General features: G+C 44.6%; 1 protein-coding gene across 1 annotated transcript; it reads left to right on the top strand.

Annotated features, from left to right (window-relative positions):
- Window positions 1–893: 893 nt before the first annotated feature.
- LOC143105855 (tripartite motif-containing protein 16-like) lies at window positions 894–16,176 on the top strand. The gene is made up of 6 exons (XM_076269981.1): window positions 894–1,481; window positions 2,174–2,269; window positions 2,944–3,177; window positions 3,358–3,517; window positions 14,824–14,880; window positions 15,308–16,176. The coding sequence occupies exons 1-6, from the start codon at window positions 894–896 to the stop codon at window positions 15,820–15,822; spliced, it is 1,650 nt and encodes a 549-aa protein (XP_076126096.1). The 3' UTR covers window positions 15,823–16,176.
- The last annotated feature ends 3,027 nt before the right edge of the window (window positions 16,177–19,203 follow it).

The raw sequence follows: 19,203 nt of genomic DNA on the forward strand, positions 1-19,203 counted from the left end.
CTGACGAGCCAGACCCACATTAAAATGTAGGGTCTGGGCACTCACCGTTCGCAGTGCTCAGTCCGAGGGGCGGGATAATCGGTTGTCTTTCAAATTCCCTCTGCACGCAATAGGACAGCGCTAGTCCCATGCGTTTTCCCACCAGCGGAGCTAGTGGGCTAGTTCAAACTTTTGCCAACTTAAAAAAAGCTTAACTCGTGTCACACTGTTCGCCAACAGCAACATCCATTTTCTTTGTTTTCAAGTAGCAGGGAATTCAAGCCAAACCGTTGCAACTCTGCCATCAATCATTATGTTAAGCCCGCCTAAAGACTATACACGATTTGATTGGCCTGATAGAAGTTTAATTTTTCGAGCTCACAAGCCAACGGAGAGTTGCTAGACTAGCCCTGGAAGCAAATTAAATTTGCTGCCGCTAGGGTGCGTCTAGATTTCTAGGCTAACCTTACTGCTGATCTAGTAGAGATCATAGAAGACGGTGATCTGCAGTATAAGGAATTTGCCATGGTCAACTGTTATAGATTTATGTTTCCCAAGTCTAATTTGCTGGATTGTTTTTTTTTATTTGATTTAGTCAGGTAGTTTATCTTGTTTTCTAGATGTTCTTTCATCTGATTTGTAAGGCACTTTGAATTAGTAAGACCATGTTTGAATTGTGCTATATGAGATACACTTGCCTTAGCCTACTTAATGAGAAATAATTGTTTAAATTGGACTTGGTAAAGATTCACAGCAATTTAGTGGGAATATATGCAATGTTATTCTTTATCAGTGACAAAAGATGTTACACACACAACCCAGGAAGTCATTCCCAATCACCTACTGGAGAAGAAACAAAAGTGAAACCATAGTGTTGCCCCAGAGCTTCGTGAAGTGTTTGTCAGCGACTAAGAATGGCAGAAGCGAGCCCAAGTAACCAAGACCTTTTTATGTGTCCAATTTGTTTGGATTTACTAAAGGATCCTGTGACTATCCTATGTGGACACAGTTATTGTATGGGCTGCATTCAAAACTGCTGGGATCAGGAAGATCAGAAAGGAGTTTACAGCTGCCCCCAGTGCGGACAGACTTTCACCCCGAGACCTGTTCTATACAAAAATAATATTTTTGCTGAACTTGTGGAGCAGTTAAGGAAGACCAGAATCCAAGCTGCTGATCCTGCTCACTATTTTGCTGGACCGGGAGATGTGGAGTGTGATGTCTGCACTGGGAGAAAACTCAAAGCGGTGAAGTCCTGTCTGGATTGTCTGTTGTCTTACTGTGAAACTCACTTCAAAGCTCACAATGACCTTAACCCAGGTAGAAAACACTCAGTGATTGATGCCACAGGCCAGCTACAGGAGAGGATCTGCTCCCATCATAAGAAAGTTTTTGAAATATTCTGTCGCACTGATCAAAGTTGTATCTGCTATCTGTGTACGATGGACAGCCATAAAGGCCATGACATGGTCTCAGCTGCAGCAGAAAGGACAGACAAACAGGTGAGTAGTTAGACTTGTATTCTAAATAAAGCTTCAGAGTTTTCTCCACTGTTATGTGTATGAAGTTATGTTTAATGCAGGGTAGCAAACACATTTGGTCAAAGTCTGCTCTGTTCTGAAGTTTATTATACTTTATTGTGAGGACTGATAGATAGATAGATACTTTATTGATCCCCAGGGGAAATTCAAGAAAACTGAGAAAACTGTTATCAGGTAGGCCTGTACAAAGTTCTCAACTGAATCCAGTCAAACCTTATCCTATTAGCTGCAACCACTGACTATTGCGACAGGCTATCTATGCATGTTTTTGAGATGCATTGCTTCAGTGGGATATCCTTTATAAATATTTTGCCATAACTGAAAATTGTAAATATTATGATTTCTGTAACAACCTGAAAAAAGAAGGCACAAGTGAACTGCTTTAAAGAATGTAAGCATGTTTAAAAATGTAAGTGATCCTGTACGGAACACCTGTCCTGAACCATCATAGCATGCCTGGTAATAACTTTCTGAGGGAGTGCAGCATGAGCAGGAACAGAGCTCTCCTCTGTCCAGCCTCTATGGCTGCTCTCCCAAGCTGGACCAGACTGCACCTAGTATAATGTTTCCAACCCAGAATCCCATTTTGTATCTGAGATATAGCAGTAGTGATATGTGATTTTGTTAATTGTGTGTGTTTTTTTAATCAACAGAAGCAGTTGGGGCAGACTCAGAGAAGCTTCAAAAAGATTATCCAGGAAAGAGAGAAGAAGCTGCAGATGCTGAGAAAGGCTGTGGAGACTCTCAAGGTTAGAATGTTGTGGGTACTGTGTCACTTGTCTTGTGTTAATCTTCAGCTTTATCATTGCTTGGGTGTGCTAATTAAGCATGTTACAGTACAGTAAGTATCTCACATGTTCTGATGATGCAGATTAAATCTGCAGAACAACAAGACCCAAATATTTTACCCAACTGTAGTTCAAATGTTAAATTCTGCACAGTTCACACAGCCTGAATGTTCACTAGCTGACAATGATCCATTCATCATTAGCATTGAACATGGTACTGCTGTGTCTCCTTTTGACTCTTCTGAATATATAATCGAATAGTTTGAGATAGAGGTAGAGCAATGTCAAAACTTGCCTTAGCCTCAGACCTCCTTTTTCAGCAAATTTGTTTTTAACAGCCCATCACTGATGCAGCTCATCCTGAACTGTGATATGCACACTTAGCAGGATGACATGGCAACCACTTGAAAAGAGCATCATGGCAACGCTGCAGTGTCTGCATCACCTCCCTCTGTGTCTCCCCCTCTCCCACTTTATCATCTTTGTGTGTCTATTCAGCCATCAGGGTTGCAGGGTTGGTCCCTGAAAGACTGTCACAGAATGCAGGACTTTGCCATGGTTACCTTATCAAAAACAAGCTAAGGACACTGTGAGCAACTTTGCTGCTTCACCAACCTCTGTGTGTCTCCTGTCAGAGCTCTGCACAGACAGCAGTGGAGGACAGTGAGAGGACCTTTACTGAGATGATCCGCTCCATTGAGAGAAGGCGCTCTGAGGTGAAAGAGCTGATCAGAGCTCAGGAGAAGGCTGAGGTGAGTCGGGCTGAAGGACTCCTGAAGCAACTGGAGCAGGAAATTGCTGAGCTGAAGAGGAGAGATGCTGAGCTGGAGCAGCTTTCACACACAGAGGACCACATCTATTTCTTCCAGGTAACTGTAGATGGATTATTAGCTCACAAATTATTTAATTTCCAACATCATACAGTCCTCTTTGGAACATATTAAATTGACATACATCATAATTAAAGTGTCTGTTTTGAGTTGAATGTTGTTGCATTCAGTGCCAAAGTCCTGCAAAGTCCTCTCTCTCTCTCTCTCTCTCATGAGTAGAATTTTCAGCCAGTCAGCCCTCAACCTCATTGTAAAGACTTATCCAGCATCTATGCCAGCCAAATTTTGCCTTTTGAGGCCGTGAAGAAATCTGTCTCCACACTGAAGGGGCAGCTGGAGGATTTCTTCAAGCAGGAAGTTATGAAGATCTCTGCAGCAGGTTGGTCATATTGATATTCATTAGAAAAGGAGAAAAGACAGTTGAGTATGACTAATGCTCAGGTTATTTGTAGCCTACACAGATGTAATTGGCTGTAACTACTTTGCAGTGGGGTATTCCACAAACGGAGGTTTAACAAAGAAAAACAGTAGTTCCTCCGCGCTTCTGTAGGCTACTATCTGGTGCGTCAACGGGAGAGGACTAATTGTAGCGAAAGAGGAGTTTTACCGGAGCACCACAGATGTATAAACTTCAGATTTAAAGTGCCAACATAAGGGACTAACGTTTCAACGTTCTGCCACGTGTTCGTCAGAGTCTAGAGTCTATTACAGAGTCTACTATAGACTCTGATGAAGACGTGGCAGCACGTCGAAACGTTAGTCCCTTATGTTGGCACTTTAAATAAAATCTGAGGGTTAACAAACACAGAGTTAACACTGAACTCTAGGTTGATTGACCCTGCGCCGACTACACCAGGGGCCTCATTACAGAAACGTCCTAACTCCTATCTTATCTTAGTTTAGGATGGCATTTAGGATTTTTGGTATTACAGAAGCATGTTTCCTAACTGCATTTAGGAAAAAGGCCTATCTTAACGTAAGATAGGAATTTGGCCATTACAGAACCATCCTAACTCAAGAATTTCCTAACTTAGGAATCCTAACTTAGGATGGCACATACCCTGTCCTAAATTCAAAATAACTGCCAAAACTGACTGCAACAGTCTTGTGGCCTATAGCCTATGACAAGATGATGGACATGACTGTTTGGGACACCATAAAGCATATTTCACTAAATAAGTTAATTAAGTGAAAACTTAAAAATGTAGCCTATAAGCTATGTGTTTTAAAACATTTAGAACTAATAAATAAATATTAATAATTATAACAGAATATTAGACTATTACCGGTATTTATTATTATAAATATGTTTTTTTGTTTTTCATCTTTTTATCCTGTTCATCAAATGAATCAATATTGACACACTCTCTTTCTTCCTACATAGGCCTAACCTAGACCTATTTCTCTCTATTATGGTTTGTCCATCTTGAGCAAACAACTGTCTTTAGAACACCATCTTTGCAACCTGACATTCTAATCATAGATACAGGCAGTCTTGTATACATTCTAATCATAGAAACAGGCATGACAGGACGATTGCCGATTAAAAATCTAACTGACAGTTACAGTTAGGATTTCCTAAAGAAGCCCTATGCCGGTCTGGTTATTCCTTCGCTGTTTCTGGGTTTTCGCCTGATTTGGGCTGCCATTTTTCACGACATAGCTCCCCCTGCAGCTTCGGTAGCAAGTGACTGCTACGCTAAACCCCCACTAGCTAGCGAGCTAGCCATCAATAAACCAAGCTAAACACATAGGGCTCACAATAAAACGGTTGAGCAAACACATTGTTCAAGAGGCTATCAAATCACTTTACAAAAACGAAGTTCACCCAAGGGTAGGCTACTTACAATTTCAACAGCAACAAAGCCAAGTCGGAGTCCGTTTTGCAGTCTTCTTAGAAACTATGTCACACCTGGTGCGAGATTCTTAATTACCAGCATTTAAAGTTATCCACTGTTAGGAAAAGGGAGACCACTAATAGCTAGTTTAATCAGTTTAATTCACAAGTACGGGACACATAAAAATAAATAAGCAATAAAAAACAGCAATAGTATAAAACCACAGGATCCGTCATTCAGCTCAAAATAGACAGCACATATTCAATATCATAGTCATCCAGCTCAAAATAGACAGCACATATTCAATGTTAAATCACAGTTCATTAGTCTTAGGAGGTGCGCGTTGCTGATAAGTCCAAACAAACGCCTTTTGGAATCACAGTTCGTAGTCCGAGTCCAACCGCGCAAATGCACGTAGTTACAGCAGTAGAGGCAATAGGGAGTGGAATGCAGTCATCCAATGCAATCTCTCGCTGACACCTGGCAGCCTTCCACACCGCTCCGCGGCCTTGTTTAAATAGCTGTAGCACTGTGGAAGGACCAAAAGAAAGCCCTCAGTCGCGAACACACACAGATCTCAGATCTCAGTCACACAAATACATATGGACAAGACAACGTTCCTTTACTTAGCTTAAATAAGCGTTGAATCATGTTCCGCGTCTCGTCGTTGCCCTGTCTTCCTTTTCCGCCGACCTGCGCTCTGTCGCTGCTTTGTCCACCCACAAAACCCTTCAGTAACGCTCCAGTCCACAGTCTCCACAGAATCTCCGCTGCCAAGCCTGCTTTCTCCCGATTTCTCCGCTGCTTTCTCCCGTGTGTCCGTGCCTTCTCAGTCCATTTTTCCCCTCCTTCTCCTTCGTTGCACCTGCTTTTTTATCAGACAACAGAACAACATGCCAGCCCCGCATAGTCTCACATCTCGCCAATGCTGGGCGAAGAGGGGTGTGTCCCAGGTAATCTCAGCTGACCGTAATTACGTGAAGCCCTAATTGTAAAGTGTTAGATAAATGTCCACAGCAAATCCACAGCACTCAGTGCTCACACACACAAGGTCAGTCATATAAGTCCAATGGCAATCACTTCACACTGCACAAATTATAATAAATTAAAATGCAAACCACACGTGAATGAATAAGACACACTGTACATAAAGCACACAAATTAATTAAGGCATTAAGTTTAACTGGGTTCACAAATTATGGCACAGCTTAGAATGAAGTTCTACACTTGACATTTCCCCCCCTCTTTAATAATGGTCGTCCCGACCACTTACTCAGTGCGATAACGAACTGGGGGCCTCCCAAAATTGGATCGCTGGGACTGACGTACAGTGGGCTGATGTACAGTGGGCTGATGTGGTTCGCCCTGGGAGGCTGCTGGTCTTTCGGAAGGGTCAGGTGGATGGGCCTGAGCTAGATCTCTGGCCTCCATGGCCGACTGCGGCGTGGGGTTGACCAGAACTCCTGGGAGCCACCATGTTGGAGGGGGTAACTGGGTTGCTTGGTCTGCGACAGGTTGCTCTTCTGCTTCCCTGTAGTCCTGCAACACAGCTAAAGGGCATAATCTGAGGTTATTACGATGTACTGTACGCGTCGGGGCCTCCTTACCCTCTGGCCGAAGCACGTATACTGGGTGGCCCTCCCGCAGCTGCTTAACCACCACAAATGGCTCTGGTACCCATCTAAGGTTCAGTTTACCCCTAGCCCTCCTACGAAAGTTGCGAACAAGCACTCTTTCTCCTGGGAGCAGGGGTGCTAGTTTAGCATGCCGGTTGTATCGGGCTTGGTCCAATTTCTGTCTGCGTTGAGTCTGTCTCTTCACTGTTCCATAAGCATAGTCCAGGTCTTCCTGATGCCTTTTCACCCAGCCGGATAGGGTATAGGAACCTGATGGCGGCTTTAGGCCAGTTGCCCAGTCTACAGGTAACCTGGCGTGTCTACCAAACACCACATAGTGTGGGGTCAACCCCGTCGCGCTATGGATGGTGTTATTGTATGCCTGGATGAGGCTGGGCAATTTATGGGGCCACTGGTCTTGGTCAGATTCAGTGAGGGAGCTTAACAGTCCCAACAGGGTCTGGTTGAATCGCTCACATGTCCCATTCCCCTGGGGGTGATAAGCTGTGGTACGACTCTTCTGGCATCCATATAGCTGGCAGAGTTCTTTCATCAAGGACGACTCGAAGGCAGCTCCTCGGTCTGTCAAAATCCTTTCCGGGCAGCCAAAAGGTTGAATCAAGTTGTTGTAGAGGGCTTGAACTGTCGTGCTGGCAGACTGGTCTCTAGTGGGCACTGCTAGAGCATATTTTGAAAATAAGTCTGTTATAACCAAAATATAAGGATATCTGTCCTGGGGTCGTCCTAAGGAAAGATAGTCTACCCCTACAAGCTCAAATGGATAAGAGGTAACAATGGACATTAGGGGGAGCTTTACCTCAGGGCCAGCCTTCGCGCAAACACATTGTGGGCAGGTTCCCGTCCACTCCTTCACATCTTGGGCCATTTTTGGCCAGTAGCAACGCTGTCGCAGTATGGCCAGAGTCCGTTCACTACTTGGGTGACCGTGGGCTTGATGGTAAGCCCGCCATATCTCTTCAGCTTCTTGTTTAGGGACGATCGCTTGGAAGACTTCCAATCCCGAGGCCACCTCCTTGCACAGCCTCCCCAAGACACCATCCCGCAACACGACCCGGTTCCACTCTCGTTGCAGTAGTTTTGCATAAGGAGACAAGGGGTCACTCCACTCGGCTGGAGGCACTTGTTGTTCCTTCCACTGTCGTAGTTGCGTCAGCTCCGGGTCCTTGGCCTGCCGCACCGCCCAGGTCTCTTCCTCCTCAACCACCACTCCGTGGGCACTGGCTGGTGTCGACTCTTGTGGGTCTGGTAACCTAGACAGAGCATCAGCGTTTTTATTGTGTATACCTGGCCGATATTTAACAGTATACCTAAAGTTTGCCAACTGCGCCACCCATCGTTGTTCCACGGCACCAAGGCGGGCTGTCTCCAAATGCACCAATGGGTTGTTATCTGTAAACACGGTAAATTCTGCACCATAAAGGTAATCTTTGAATTTCTCGGTGACTGCCCATTTCAGAGCCAACAGCTCTAATTTAAAAGAGCTGTAGTTTTGATCATTTCGCTCTGTTGGTTGTAAGCTACGGCTGGCATAGGCGATCACACGTTCTGTACCATTTTGCACCTGTGTTAGCACTGCCCCCAAACCCTCTAAACTAGCATCAGTATACAGTTTAAATGGTTGAGTAAAATCTGCATAAGCCAGTATGGGTGCACCAAGTAGGGCTTCTCTCAACTGGTCAAAAGCTTGCTGGCACTCTGGCGACCAGTTAATGCCCATAGTCTTCCCGTGTGTAGCAGTACCCCGTGTCAAGGCATTCAGTGGTAATGCAATTTTAGAAAAAGCAGAGATGAAACGGCGATAGTACCCTGCGAAGCCAAGGAAGGATTTTACCTACTTCACAGTCTGGGGAACAGGCCAGTTTCTTACGGCGGCCGTCTTGGCTGGATCGGTTGCAACCCCTTGCTCGCTGATGACATGGCCAAGGTAGCTCACCTTGCTCTGGAACAAGTGGCACTTCTTGGGCTGTAGTTTCAACCCATGGTGATGAAGACATTGAAACACCTCCTCCAGATGGCGTAGGTGGCTACTGAAATCAGGAGAAAATACAACCACATCATCAAGATAAATCAATAATGACTCGTTTACTAGGTTTCCCAGGCAACGTTGCATTAATCTTTGGAATGTGGCTGGCGCATTACATAACCCAAATGGCATACGGTTAAACTCGTATAAGCCAAGTGGAGTTGCGAATGCGGTTTTCTCTCTGTCCAGGGAGTGCATTTCTACTTGCCAGTAGCCACTTGCGAGATCTAATGTGGAGTACCATCGGGCAGCCTTGAGTCCGGTTAAGTATTCCTCTATGCGGGGCAAGGGGTAAGCATCCTTGTGCGTGAGTGCATTCAATTTTCTAGTCAACACAGAATCGCCAGCTTCCATCTTTTTTCTTGACTAGCACAATTGGGGCTGCCCAAGGGCTTGCACTCTCCCTCACCACACCACTCTCCACCATGTTCTGCAATAGGCCTCTCAACTCTGAATATAGACTTGGAGGAACCGGTCGATAACGCTCACGGCTTGGGGGTGCTGAACCTGTGGGTATTTAGTGTTTTACAACACCTGTGCAGCCGAAATCCTCATCGTGTCTGGCAAACACTTTCTCCCATTTGCTAAGCAAGTTGGTCATCTCCCCCTGCTGGTCTGGAGTCAGCTCGTCTCCTTGTAAGGACAACACTGGATGTGGTTCAGTGGCATCAGCACTCCCCATAGTCCCTATCCGCCTCACCTCTACTTCCACAACATCGGTTGCCACACTGTTGAGGATGAGTTCTTGTTCACCTTGAATGTCTTCCGTGGCAACTTCCGTCACTTGGGCCAATGGTTGGCGCTGGGGCACCTCTACAGGGTAAGGATTTGGATTACAAAGCCTGCAGGGCACTCGTCCACCACTCAGAGTCGCCAAGATGCGACCCACACGCCATTCAGAGTCAGAGTCAGAAAGTGGTTCTACAATCACCTTACACGACTGGCTAACACCATTTTCTGATACCTGTGTCCAGACGATCATTTCCGACTGAGGTGGGAGGATGATTGGTTCCTGTCGTGGCAGTTTTGCCATTCCTTGATAGGGGGGAAGGGGCCCTCTGGTGGTGATCCGCTGGCACTCTGCGAACGCCTGTGCCCAGGCCTGCCCTTCTACCAGAGGTAGTGTAGTTTTGAAAAACCAACAGGCCCGGGTGGTTCCCCTGAGTGAGAGCAGACCAAAGAGGTTTAATAATGTTCATGCCAAGTATACCTTTATCTGGTCCCAAACAGTCATCATTTACAATTATTACCCCCTTCCCTAGAGCCTGGACACTTCCCACCATACAGTCGACCAAGGCATAGCCCACATAAGGGATCTTCAAGCCATTGGCAGCCCGTAAAGTCAGCCAGGGGGCATCAGCAATGTTGGTCAAAAGGGTCCCCTCCAGATGTTTCTTAAACAAGCTTTGGCTGAGTAAGGTAACCTGTGAACCAGTATCAAGCACAAATGGCACAGAATTTCCATTAATTTTTATAAATACATTAGGGCACTCACCAATCAACGCAGACTTGTGTCGTGATGTGGGCTCCTTATCTGGGATAACTGCCCCTACTACTTGGCCCTCAGCTGTAGGGGGATTTAAAAATCCCGACGCCCTGATGGTCTGCGGGGACACCAACGCTGCACATGCCCAGTTTCACCACAACTTCGACAAATGGGTCGGCCTTGTGCATCCCACTGGTAGGCGAATGTACCTGGTTGCCGTTGCCTCACTTGGGGAGCTCGTGCTGAGGCCGCATGTAAATCCATAGGCTGGCCATTGGGAACTGGGGGCAGTTCCCTGGATGAGAGATGTACTTTAACTTCCTCCATCAGGCTAGTTGAAAGGGCCTTCATCTGCTCCTTCATCTCTCCCATCAGCCCTTGCTGCAGTTCAGTTCGTATTTCGTTCTTTAGTTGCTCCAGGTTCACCGAGGAATTTCTTTGCGATGGGACAGTGACCCTCTGAGAGACAATAGCATCATCTCCCTCCTGCAGCTCCTGTTCCAGGGCCCGAGCTTCTTTACATGCAGCGGTAAAGGACATGCCCGCATCCCGTCGCATCTGTCTACTCAACTCTTGCTTTATGGGCCCGGTGCGCAGACCCACCATAAGCTGGTCAAGCAGTAGGTCGTCACTCTCTTCAGTTCCACCTGCGTCTTGTTCACGCCATCTGGAAAAGACTTCCCTTAGTCTCAAAGTAAAAGCACTCACATTTTCCTCTGCTCTCTGTCTACAACTTGCCCTTATAACTGTGCCTTAGAGGCTGGTTTAGCATACAGTCTTTTTAACAGGGCTAATACTTTCTGTCTAGTGTTTTTATCTACAGCCTCAATCAGTTGCAGTTCACGCTTGGCATCTCCTTCAAGAGCACCTAATAGAAAGTCAGCTTGCTGTTGTTCACTTAGTCCTTGTGCCCTTAGCATGGCCTCCACCTGAACCCTCCATTCTTCAAATTTTATTTTGTCACCATCAAATTTTGGAATCCAGGCAGCCCCCATAAACCATGGCATAACAAACTGAGCCATTATGGCTGGATTATTACTACTATTCTGGGCTTGCGGGTTACTGCTACTATGTGCTTGGTCCATTTCCTAACAGTGGAGCTGGTATCCTGCCGACTGCGCCACTTAATTGAATGTCACACCTGGTGCGAGATTCTTAATTACCAGCATTTAAAGTTATCCACTGTTAGGAAAAGGGAGACCACTAATAGCTAGTTTAATCAGTTTAATTCACAAGTACGGGACACATAAAAATAAATAAGCAATAAAAAACAGCAATAGTATAAAACCACAGGATCCGTCATTCAGCTCAAAATAGACAGCACATATTCAATATCATAGTCATCCAGCTCAAAATAGACAGCACATATTCAATGTTAAATCACAGTTCATTAGTCTTAGGAGGTGCGCGTTGCTGATAAGTCCAAACAAACGCCTTTTGGAATCACAGTTCGTAGTCCGAGTCCAACCGCGCAAATGCACGTAGTTACAGCAGTAGAGGCAATAGGGAGTGGAATGCAGTCATCCAATGCAATCTCTCGCTGACACCTGGCAGCCTTCCACACCGCTCAGCGGCCTTGTTTAAATAGCTGTAGCACTGTGGAAGGACCAAAAGAAAGCCCTCAGTCGCGAACACAAACAGATCTCAGATCTCAGTCACACAAATACATATGGACAAGACAACGTTCCTTTACTTAGCTTAAATAAGCGTTGAATCATGTTCCGCGTCTCGTCGTTGCCCTGTCTTCCTTTTCCGCCGACCTGCGCTCTGTCGCTGCTTTGTCCACCCGCAAAACCCTTCAGTAACGCTCCAGTCCACAGTCTCCACAGAATCTCCGCTGCCAAGCCTGCTTTCTCCCGATTTCTCCGCTGCTTTCTCCCGTGTGTCCGTGCCTTCTCAGTCCATTTTTCCCCTCCTTCTCCTTCGTTGCACCTGCTTTTTTATCAGACAACAGAACAACATGCCAGCCCCGCATAGTCTCACATCTCGCCAATGCTGGGCGAAGAGGGGTGTGTCCCAGGTAATCTCAGCTGACCGTAATTACGTGAAGCCCTAATTGTAAAGTGTTAGATAAATGTCCACAGCAAATCCAAAGCACTCAGTGCTTACACACACAAGGTCAGTCATATAAGTCCAATGGCAATCACTTCACACTGCACAAATTATAATAAATTAAAATGCAAACCACACGTGAATGAATAAGACACACTGTACATAAAGCACACAAATTAATTAAGGCATTAAGTTTAACTGGGTTCACAAATTATGGCACAGCTTAGAATGAAGTTCTACACTTGACAACTACAATCTGACTACATTTTCGAGTATTTCCGCCGAGTTACATCCGGATGTGTTCGGACAGTGACCAGAAAGTTGCATATTCGGTTTTTCCGCGGAGAAGCACTAGGGGGAGACGAAGCACCCACCAAACGACCCAAAAAGTGTTGTAGAACCATCAGAACGACTCTTAACCTGCATAATTGACCTGTCGCTAAGCCCCGCCCCCCATTTTTACCGTGTGAAAACTCGGACAAACAAACCAGACTTGATTAGAAATACATTGTGGACAATGGCAGCTGACAGTATATGTAAGCAGGCTTTGAGGACGTTTTGATCGATAAGAGGATTTACTTTCCTCCAGAAGCTATCAAAAGGGACTTAATTATGCTATGGAGGGGTGTATTCAAAACTTTAGAATACATACAAGGTGACAAGCAGTTGTGGTGAGTAGCCGTGCAAATCACCGTGCAAAAACCACTGACGTTAATGCTAGCTAGCTAGCTAGTGGAAGATCAATACTAAGATATGTTAGGTTACGTTAATATTTGATGTAGTAATAATATAGTAGTTGGTTAATAAGCATTTTCATCTTGGGATTTAACAGGGAACCTGTGCCCACGTTGTTGGCTTAGTAGCCTACATTACGTCAAGCCGTTGCAAACGCAAGAGACGTCCTTTAGGCTACTGCTGATGAAAATATACCCCGTTTTCTAGCCTCTCGGGGTACCAGCTATCAGAATTACACGTCCCCCATGCAAAACGTTTGACCATGGTCATCCGTCAGGGTTTTTTGAGTTAATAAACTCCATAAATAACCATTAATTTGTCATTTTATGCCTGCTCCCTGTTGTTTCCTATGGAGTTGTCCGAGCTGATGTCCGAGTCCCATTGAGGCTGAACTGTCATTGGTTCATCAGCGTTCTAAGGGTGGCGCTTAGCGACAGGTCAATTAAGGTCATTTTTGCTAAAATTGTTGCATAGGGCCTCTTTAAGATGAGATAGGAGGTCTGAGATAAGATAGGACACAGCCATGAGTTTAGGAACTGCTTCTGTAATAGGAAGATAGGATTTTTCCTATCTTTGAAACTTAAGTTAAGATAGGACAAGCAGTTAGGATATTTTTCTGTAATGAGGCCCCAGAGCTGTCGGTTCCACCGTAGGCCTACCGGTTACGAATTAGTTCATTCAACACGGTTAACGCAGGGTTGTGCGCGTCCACGCCAAACCTATAAAGACGTGATGTATGGATCATGGAAATCCTGATCAAAAGGGCCGCATATTTCACCCATAGATATACATAATAAAGGCTAGATGTCTTATGGCGGAGTCTCTAACGGCATCACCGGCGGCCATCTTGTCACAGGCAAGCTATCTGGTGGGCTCTGTGGTACATGATGTAAGGTGAGTGATCTGCACGAACACAAATACTCTTATCTCGCTGAAATCTTGACGGATTTTCAAACGGTATGGTTTCTTACAATAGCTTCCTACAATATATACAAAGCTATAATCTGGACTCGACTTAAACATGTGAGTTCCTCAGTGTTCTGTTTATTAAACTTAAGTTTTACCACATACCTCCGCTGTATATATCTCTTCTTCTGCAGAACAATGCCCCCAGGGCCCAGGCTATAACAATGACACCTTCAGGTCACTACCTGTCATTACAGTATGCGCTTGTATAGTTGTAGTACCGATTAACACCACTTATGATAACCAGGTTTATCAACCCCGGTTTAACAAAGTTAAGCTCCCTTTGTAGTACAGGCCCCAGACTAAGGCAACTGAAGATAGAGGGCAATGTCCAACAAAGTTCATAAGTCCATAGAAACAGGTTCACACATCCAAAACTTAACCAGTTCAAAGAAGACTGAAGAGCAGGCGAGGAAGCAAGTCTTTGGCTGGGTCCTTCATATAGCATTGACGAGGCCAGACAAAGTGTGTGTGTGGAGGTAGGCCTGATATACTGTAATGCAGCTGATCAGCTGATGGATCAGCTGCAGGTGTAAGTATATAAGTATATATACTTTTTTGATCCCATGAGGGAAATTTGGTCTCTGCATTTAACCCAATCGGTGAATTAGTGAAACACAAACAGCACACAGTGAACACACAGTGAGGTGAAGCACACACTAATCCCGGCGCAGTGAGCTGCCTGCTTAAATGGCGGCGCTCGGGGAGCAGTGAGGGGTTAGGTGCCTTGCTCAAGGGCACTTCAGCCGCGGCCCACTGGTAAGGGCTCAGTAGGCAGGGGAGAGAGAATGAGTGTGAGCCTGTTGAATAGGCGTGGCTGGGGAAGTGGCTGGTGCAGAGTGAGGTGCTGCTGAAGAATCTGGCAAAGCTGTGACATCTTACTAGATTTGGTTAGTTATAATGCTTTCTTTCTTTCTTTCTTTCTTTCTTTCTTTCTTTCTTTCTCAGTGTCTGATGTCCAGGCTGTTTTTACTGAGCCAGTAACCAGACAGGAGTTCTTGAAGTGTAAGTTCAGTAGGTTTGGTCTAAAATCACTGAGGCAAATATATACACACAGTCATTCATTCAAGTATAATGTGGAATCACACACACACACACACACACACACACACACACACACACACACACACACACACACACACACACACAGAGGGAGAGAGAGAGAGAGAGAGAGAGAGAGAGAGAAACATAACCACACACACTCTCTCAAACATAACCACACACAATTTTAATATTTTGAATACAGGCAATGAAACACATGTACACTTGCACACAGCCATTTATACAAAAATGTACAGTCACACACACACACACACACACATACACACACACACACACACACGCAAACACAAACACAAACACACACACACACACACATATACATACATACAGTAATTGAAATGCAAGTTTGTTCTACCTTCTCCTTCATCAGACTCCTGTCAATTCACGCTGGATCCAAACACTGTATTCAGATACCTCCATCTGTCTGAGGGGAAGAGGAAGGTGGAATGGGGAGTTGAGCTGCAGTATCCTGATCATCCAGAGAGATTTGATGGGTATAACCAGGTGTTGTGTAGAGAGGGTGCGTCTGGACGCTGCTACTGGGAGGTTGAGTGGAGTGGGGAGTGGGTTTATATAGCAGTGTCATATAAAAGTATCAGCAGGAAAGGACGGGGTGATGAGTGTCTTTTTGGACATAATGATCAGTCCTGGAGTCTGCACTTCACCGGCTCCAGCTCCTCTTTCAGGCACAATAAGAAAGAGACTAATCTCCCTCTAGTGGCCAGCAACAGAATAGGAGTGTATGTGGACCACAGGGCAGGAACTCTGGCCTTCTACAGCATCTCTGACACAATGACCCTCCTGCACAGGGTCCAGACCACATTCACTCACACACTCTACCCTGGGTTTAAGGTTGGCATTCGTTCATCAGTGAAGCTGTTGTGACTCAGATATAGATGTTGTTAACATGCATCTCACACATCACCCACACTGGGCCTGAGAATCTTTGATCGGTTGGGTACAGCAACAGACAGAGGTCAGGTAATTCACACATCTCTGGATACCAGCAGCTATTACATCATCTGCACCTCTGGACCTCTGCTGGAACACTTCCTGTATCACCACACCACACCTGAGCCACTGTGTGAGAAAGTCATTGTTGAGTCTGGCGTTTCATATCCTCTGTCACCTCACCAGAGGTGATTCTAGAGTCGGTGGGGGCCCTAAGCAAAAATTACTAGGGGGCCCTACCGACCAGGGTTCATCACCAGTATGCTAGGCTGTAAATAATCTGACATGAAAAACCTTGTTATTTTGAAAATATAAATGTAGCCTAAAGAATAAAAAAAAAAATAAAAATAAAAATACAGTAAATTGCTTTAAAAACCCAATACAAACTTTTTACAAAATATAAAGTATAGAAGTGAAATAGTTTATTGGGGTCCTATACCCAAAATTACTAACTCATTTATCTTGATGAACTCTGTTTTATCTCCCCTTTCAATATTGTGAATAGTAAATGTGGGCACTACAACACGAGGCACTATAGGCTACAATAATTGTGGCATTGATGGACATTTTAACACAGAGCCTGACTTATTCTAATTACTTCCTGGGATAAAGTTTATCTTACTTTTATTCTTAAATAGGCTATGGTTGACCCATCTCCTGACTATTACAATGTGTATTGTTTGCCTACAAGAAATATTAGCATATAGAGAAGCAAACTACAGGAGTTGAAGCTGGGAGAAAAATAGCTGGGCCTATAAAGAGAAATGGAAAGAAAATGTTGCATTCATCTTACCTGGTTTCACAAATGCAAAGGCTGGGTATCTGATATGCAACAATGCTGCCGCTGTGCTGTCGCACTACGAAACGCAGCGGCACCTTCAAGGTGGCCTCTCTGCTCCAAACAGAAGTACAAAAGCGCAATATTGAAGCTCTGGCCGAGGGTTTTGCACAGCTAGCAGGATCCAGTGTGTTCTGGAGTTCTTTCTCATATTGTTTAAGTACCCACTCACAGTCTGATTGGTGAATAGCCCAGGCTATATGTAAATCGATATTGTAAAATAAAAGATTAAAAAAATTGGACTGCCAGAATAATTTGGCTGGGCCAAATAATTTCAGTGGTGGGTCAGCTGTTGCCGACCCATGTCGTAGATTATAGCTTAAATTTGAGGTGTTTCTCGCTTGTCCCACCGGCAAACATGCTGAGACCAGGTCGGGGTCCCCCTAGCGGCTCGGAGCTCCAAGTAGTTGCCTTCCTTGCCTGTTGACAAGGTGCGCCTCTGTCTGTCACTCTCCCACGATCCTTTTGCTCGCCGTCTTCTGCTTACAAATCTTGATGAGATATTGTTGAGAATGGACATAAAATGTCCCTAATGAAATCAACATACCCTTTTGTCTCACTTCAGTAGAATATTACACAGAAATCATATCTCATAGATAGATACTTTATTGATCCCCAAGGGGAAATTCAAGAAATTCATGACTTCACTGCCAAAGTTGTGAGAGTTGTTTTGTTGCCAGAGCAGGTGATGAAACATATTTGCAACATATCCGGACAACTGTGCAACTGTTTCCCAAAAGTTGTGATATAGATATCAGCCTACCAAAGGCCAGCTTTAAAACAAAAAAAAAGTTGTAAAGTTTGTAAAATGTTTTCCTTTTTTTAATAAGAAGATGTGTCATTGATGCATTTGAAAATACCCCTCTAGCCTATTTCATGAGCCATTTAGATTTATTGTTATTTACTGTAGTATAATTTGTATTTTAGTATATTCTTTATCTTCTACTGTCCTTATTGCTTAGTTGTGTGTTTTTATATTATATACTTTTATTACTTTTTCTGCTGTTGTGCATGTTGTGTGTGATGTCTGTATGCTACTGAGACCTTGAATTTCCCCTTGGGAATCAATAAAGTATCTATCTATCTATCCATCTATATCTATCTCATTGCAAAATCTCATTGGGTTCTTTAAAATTCCACGGCACACTTCACTTGCCTCATGCCACACACAGTGTGCATTGGTACACCGGTTGATATCCACTGTGAGTCTGTTCTTCTGTTTACATGTAGAATGCCACCACTGATATCCCTGACAGATAACTATTTTGATTACTAATAAAAGTGATTATTATCTTTTTCCTTGGAGTTTAAAAGATCTAGTCAAAAATCTACCTAATAAAAAAAAGCAATTTCACCTGAAGTTCACAATCTAAAAATGTTTAATGCCTAGCTCCATGTTATGTCAAATTCATTCATTGAATTGGAACACAACCTGTGCTGTGATGTGATTGGCTGTGCAGCTCAGCCCCAGGCTTAAACCTGCCAACTCACAGAACCCTGGTCTGGGAAACGGGTGTGCTCGCTAGGAGGCTAAAACCTATTGGTGACATTAGAACGTCTGTCACTAGAACGTCTTTTAAGGTATCTGAAGTTATGTTTACTCACTGCTACAGTACCACCTGGTTACTGTTACAGGAGCTTATATATCTCTGCAAATGGAGTCTTTGCATCATCATGTTGCAGACGTGGAAAGAAAAGTAAGTCATGATGATTATTATCAACAACACCAGTAAAATAAACTAGCGTAACATAACAACCATAAGTGTGAAAATCAGTAAAGTGGGCCTAAGTAGGGTGACGTGCGTGCGTGCGGGAGAGAAATGCTCCCTTGGAATGAGGGGAACGGCAGATTTAGGAAGAGGTGGGACACCCGGGCCAGGTGCCGCCAATCCTGTTGATGACCTGGGATCACATAACCTGCCTCTCGCCAGATGAATTTCGTTCCGCTTAGCTCCGCCTAGCTTCACTCACATCCATCTGGGACCTCTTCCATTGAGAGTGATTTCTGCACCCGATTTTATGGTACAGCCAATCAGGACGCAGGGCGGGAGTTTCATAGATGTGACATAGCGTAGAAGCGACTGTGAGACTGTTATCAGCGTCACGGGTTGGCTTCGATGTGAGTGGTTGAAGTAGCACGTCAATAGATGACAGACAAGTGGCTTATTCAATCATATGCAAGCATTTTTTTGATTAGGCCCAGCCTTCTGAAACACCATTCCAATGGATCGGTTCCAGATGGATGAGTGGAGCTAGGCGGAACGAAATTCATCTGGCGAGAGTCAGGTTAGGGATCACACCCACTGCAAAATAGAACAGACAAGACATTCAGAAGCAGGCCAGGCCAGCAGACCGTCACAGTTATCCAAAAGGCTCGAAGGATGTTCTTTATTATATGGCAATTTTTAAAAATAACTAATAATGAGGTGGCCCCTTGTTAGTGATCATGCCCCCCCCACCCTTTGCTCTCTGGCCTG

The sequence above is a fragment of the Alosa pseudoharengus genome, unplaced genomic scaffold (assembly GCF_046254945.1).
Source record: "Alosa pseudoharengus isolate Yale_2024_CS ecotype anadromous, Long Island Sound unplaced genomic scaffold, YU_APseudo_1.1 YU_APseudo_1.1_scf_6, whole genome shotgun sequence".
In the NCBI taxonomy this organism is placed as follows: Eukaryota; Metazoa; Chordata; class Actinopteri; order Clupeiformes; family Clupeidae; genus Alosa; species Alosa pseudoharengus.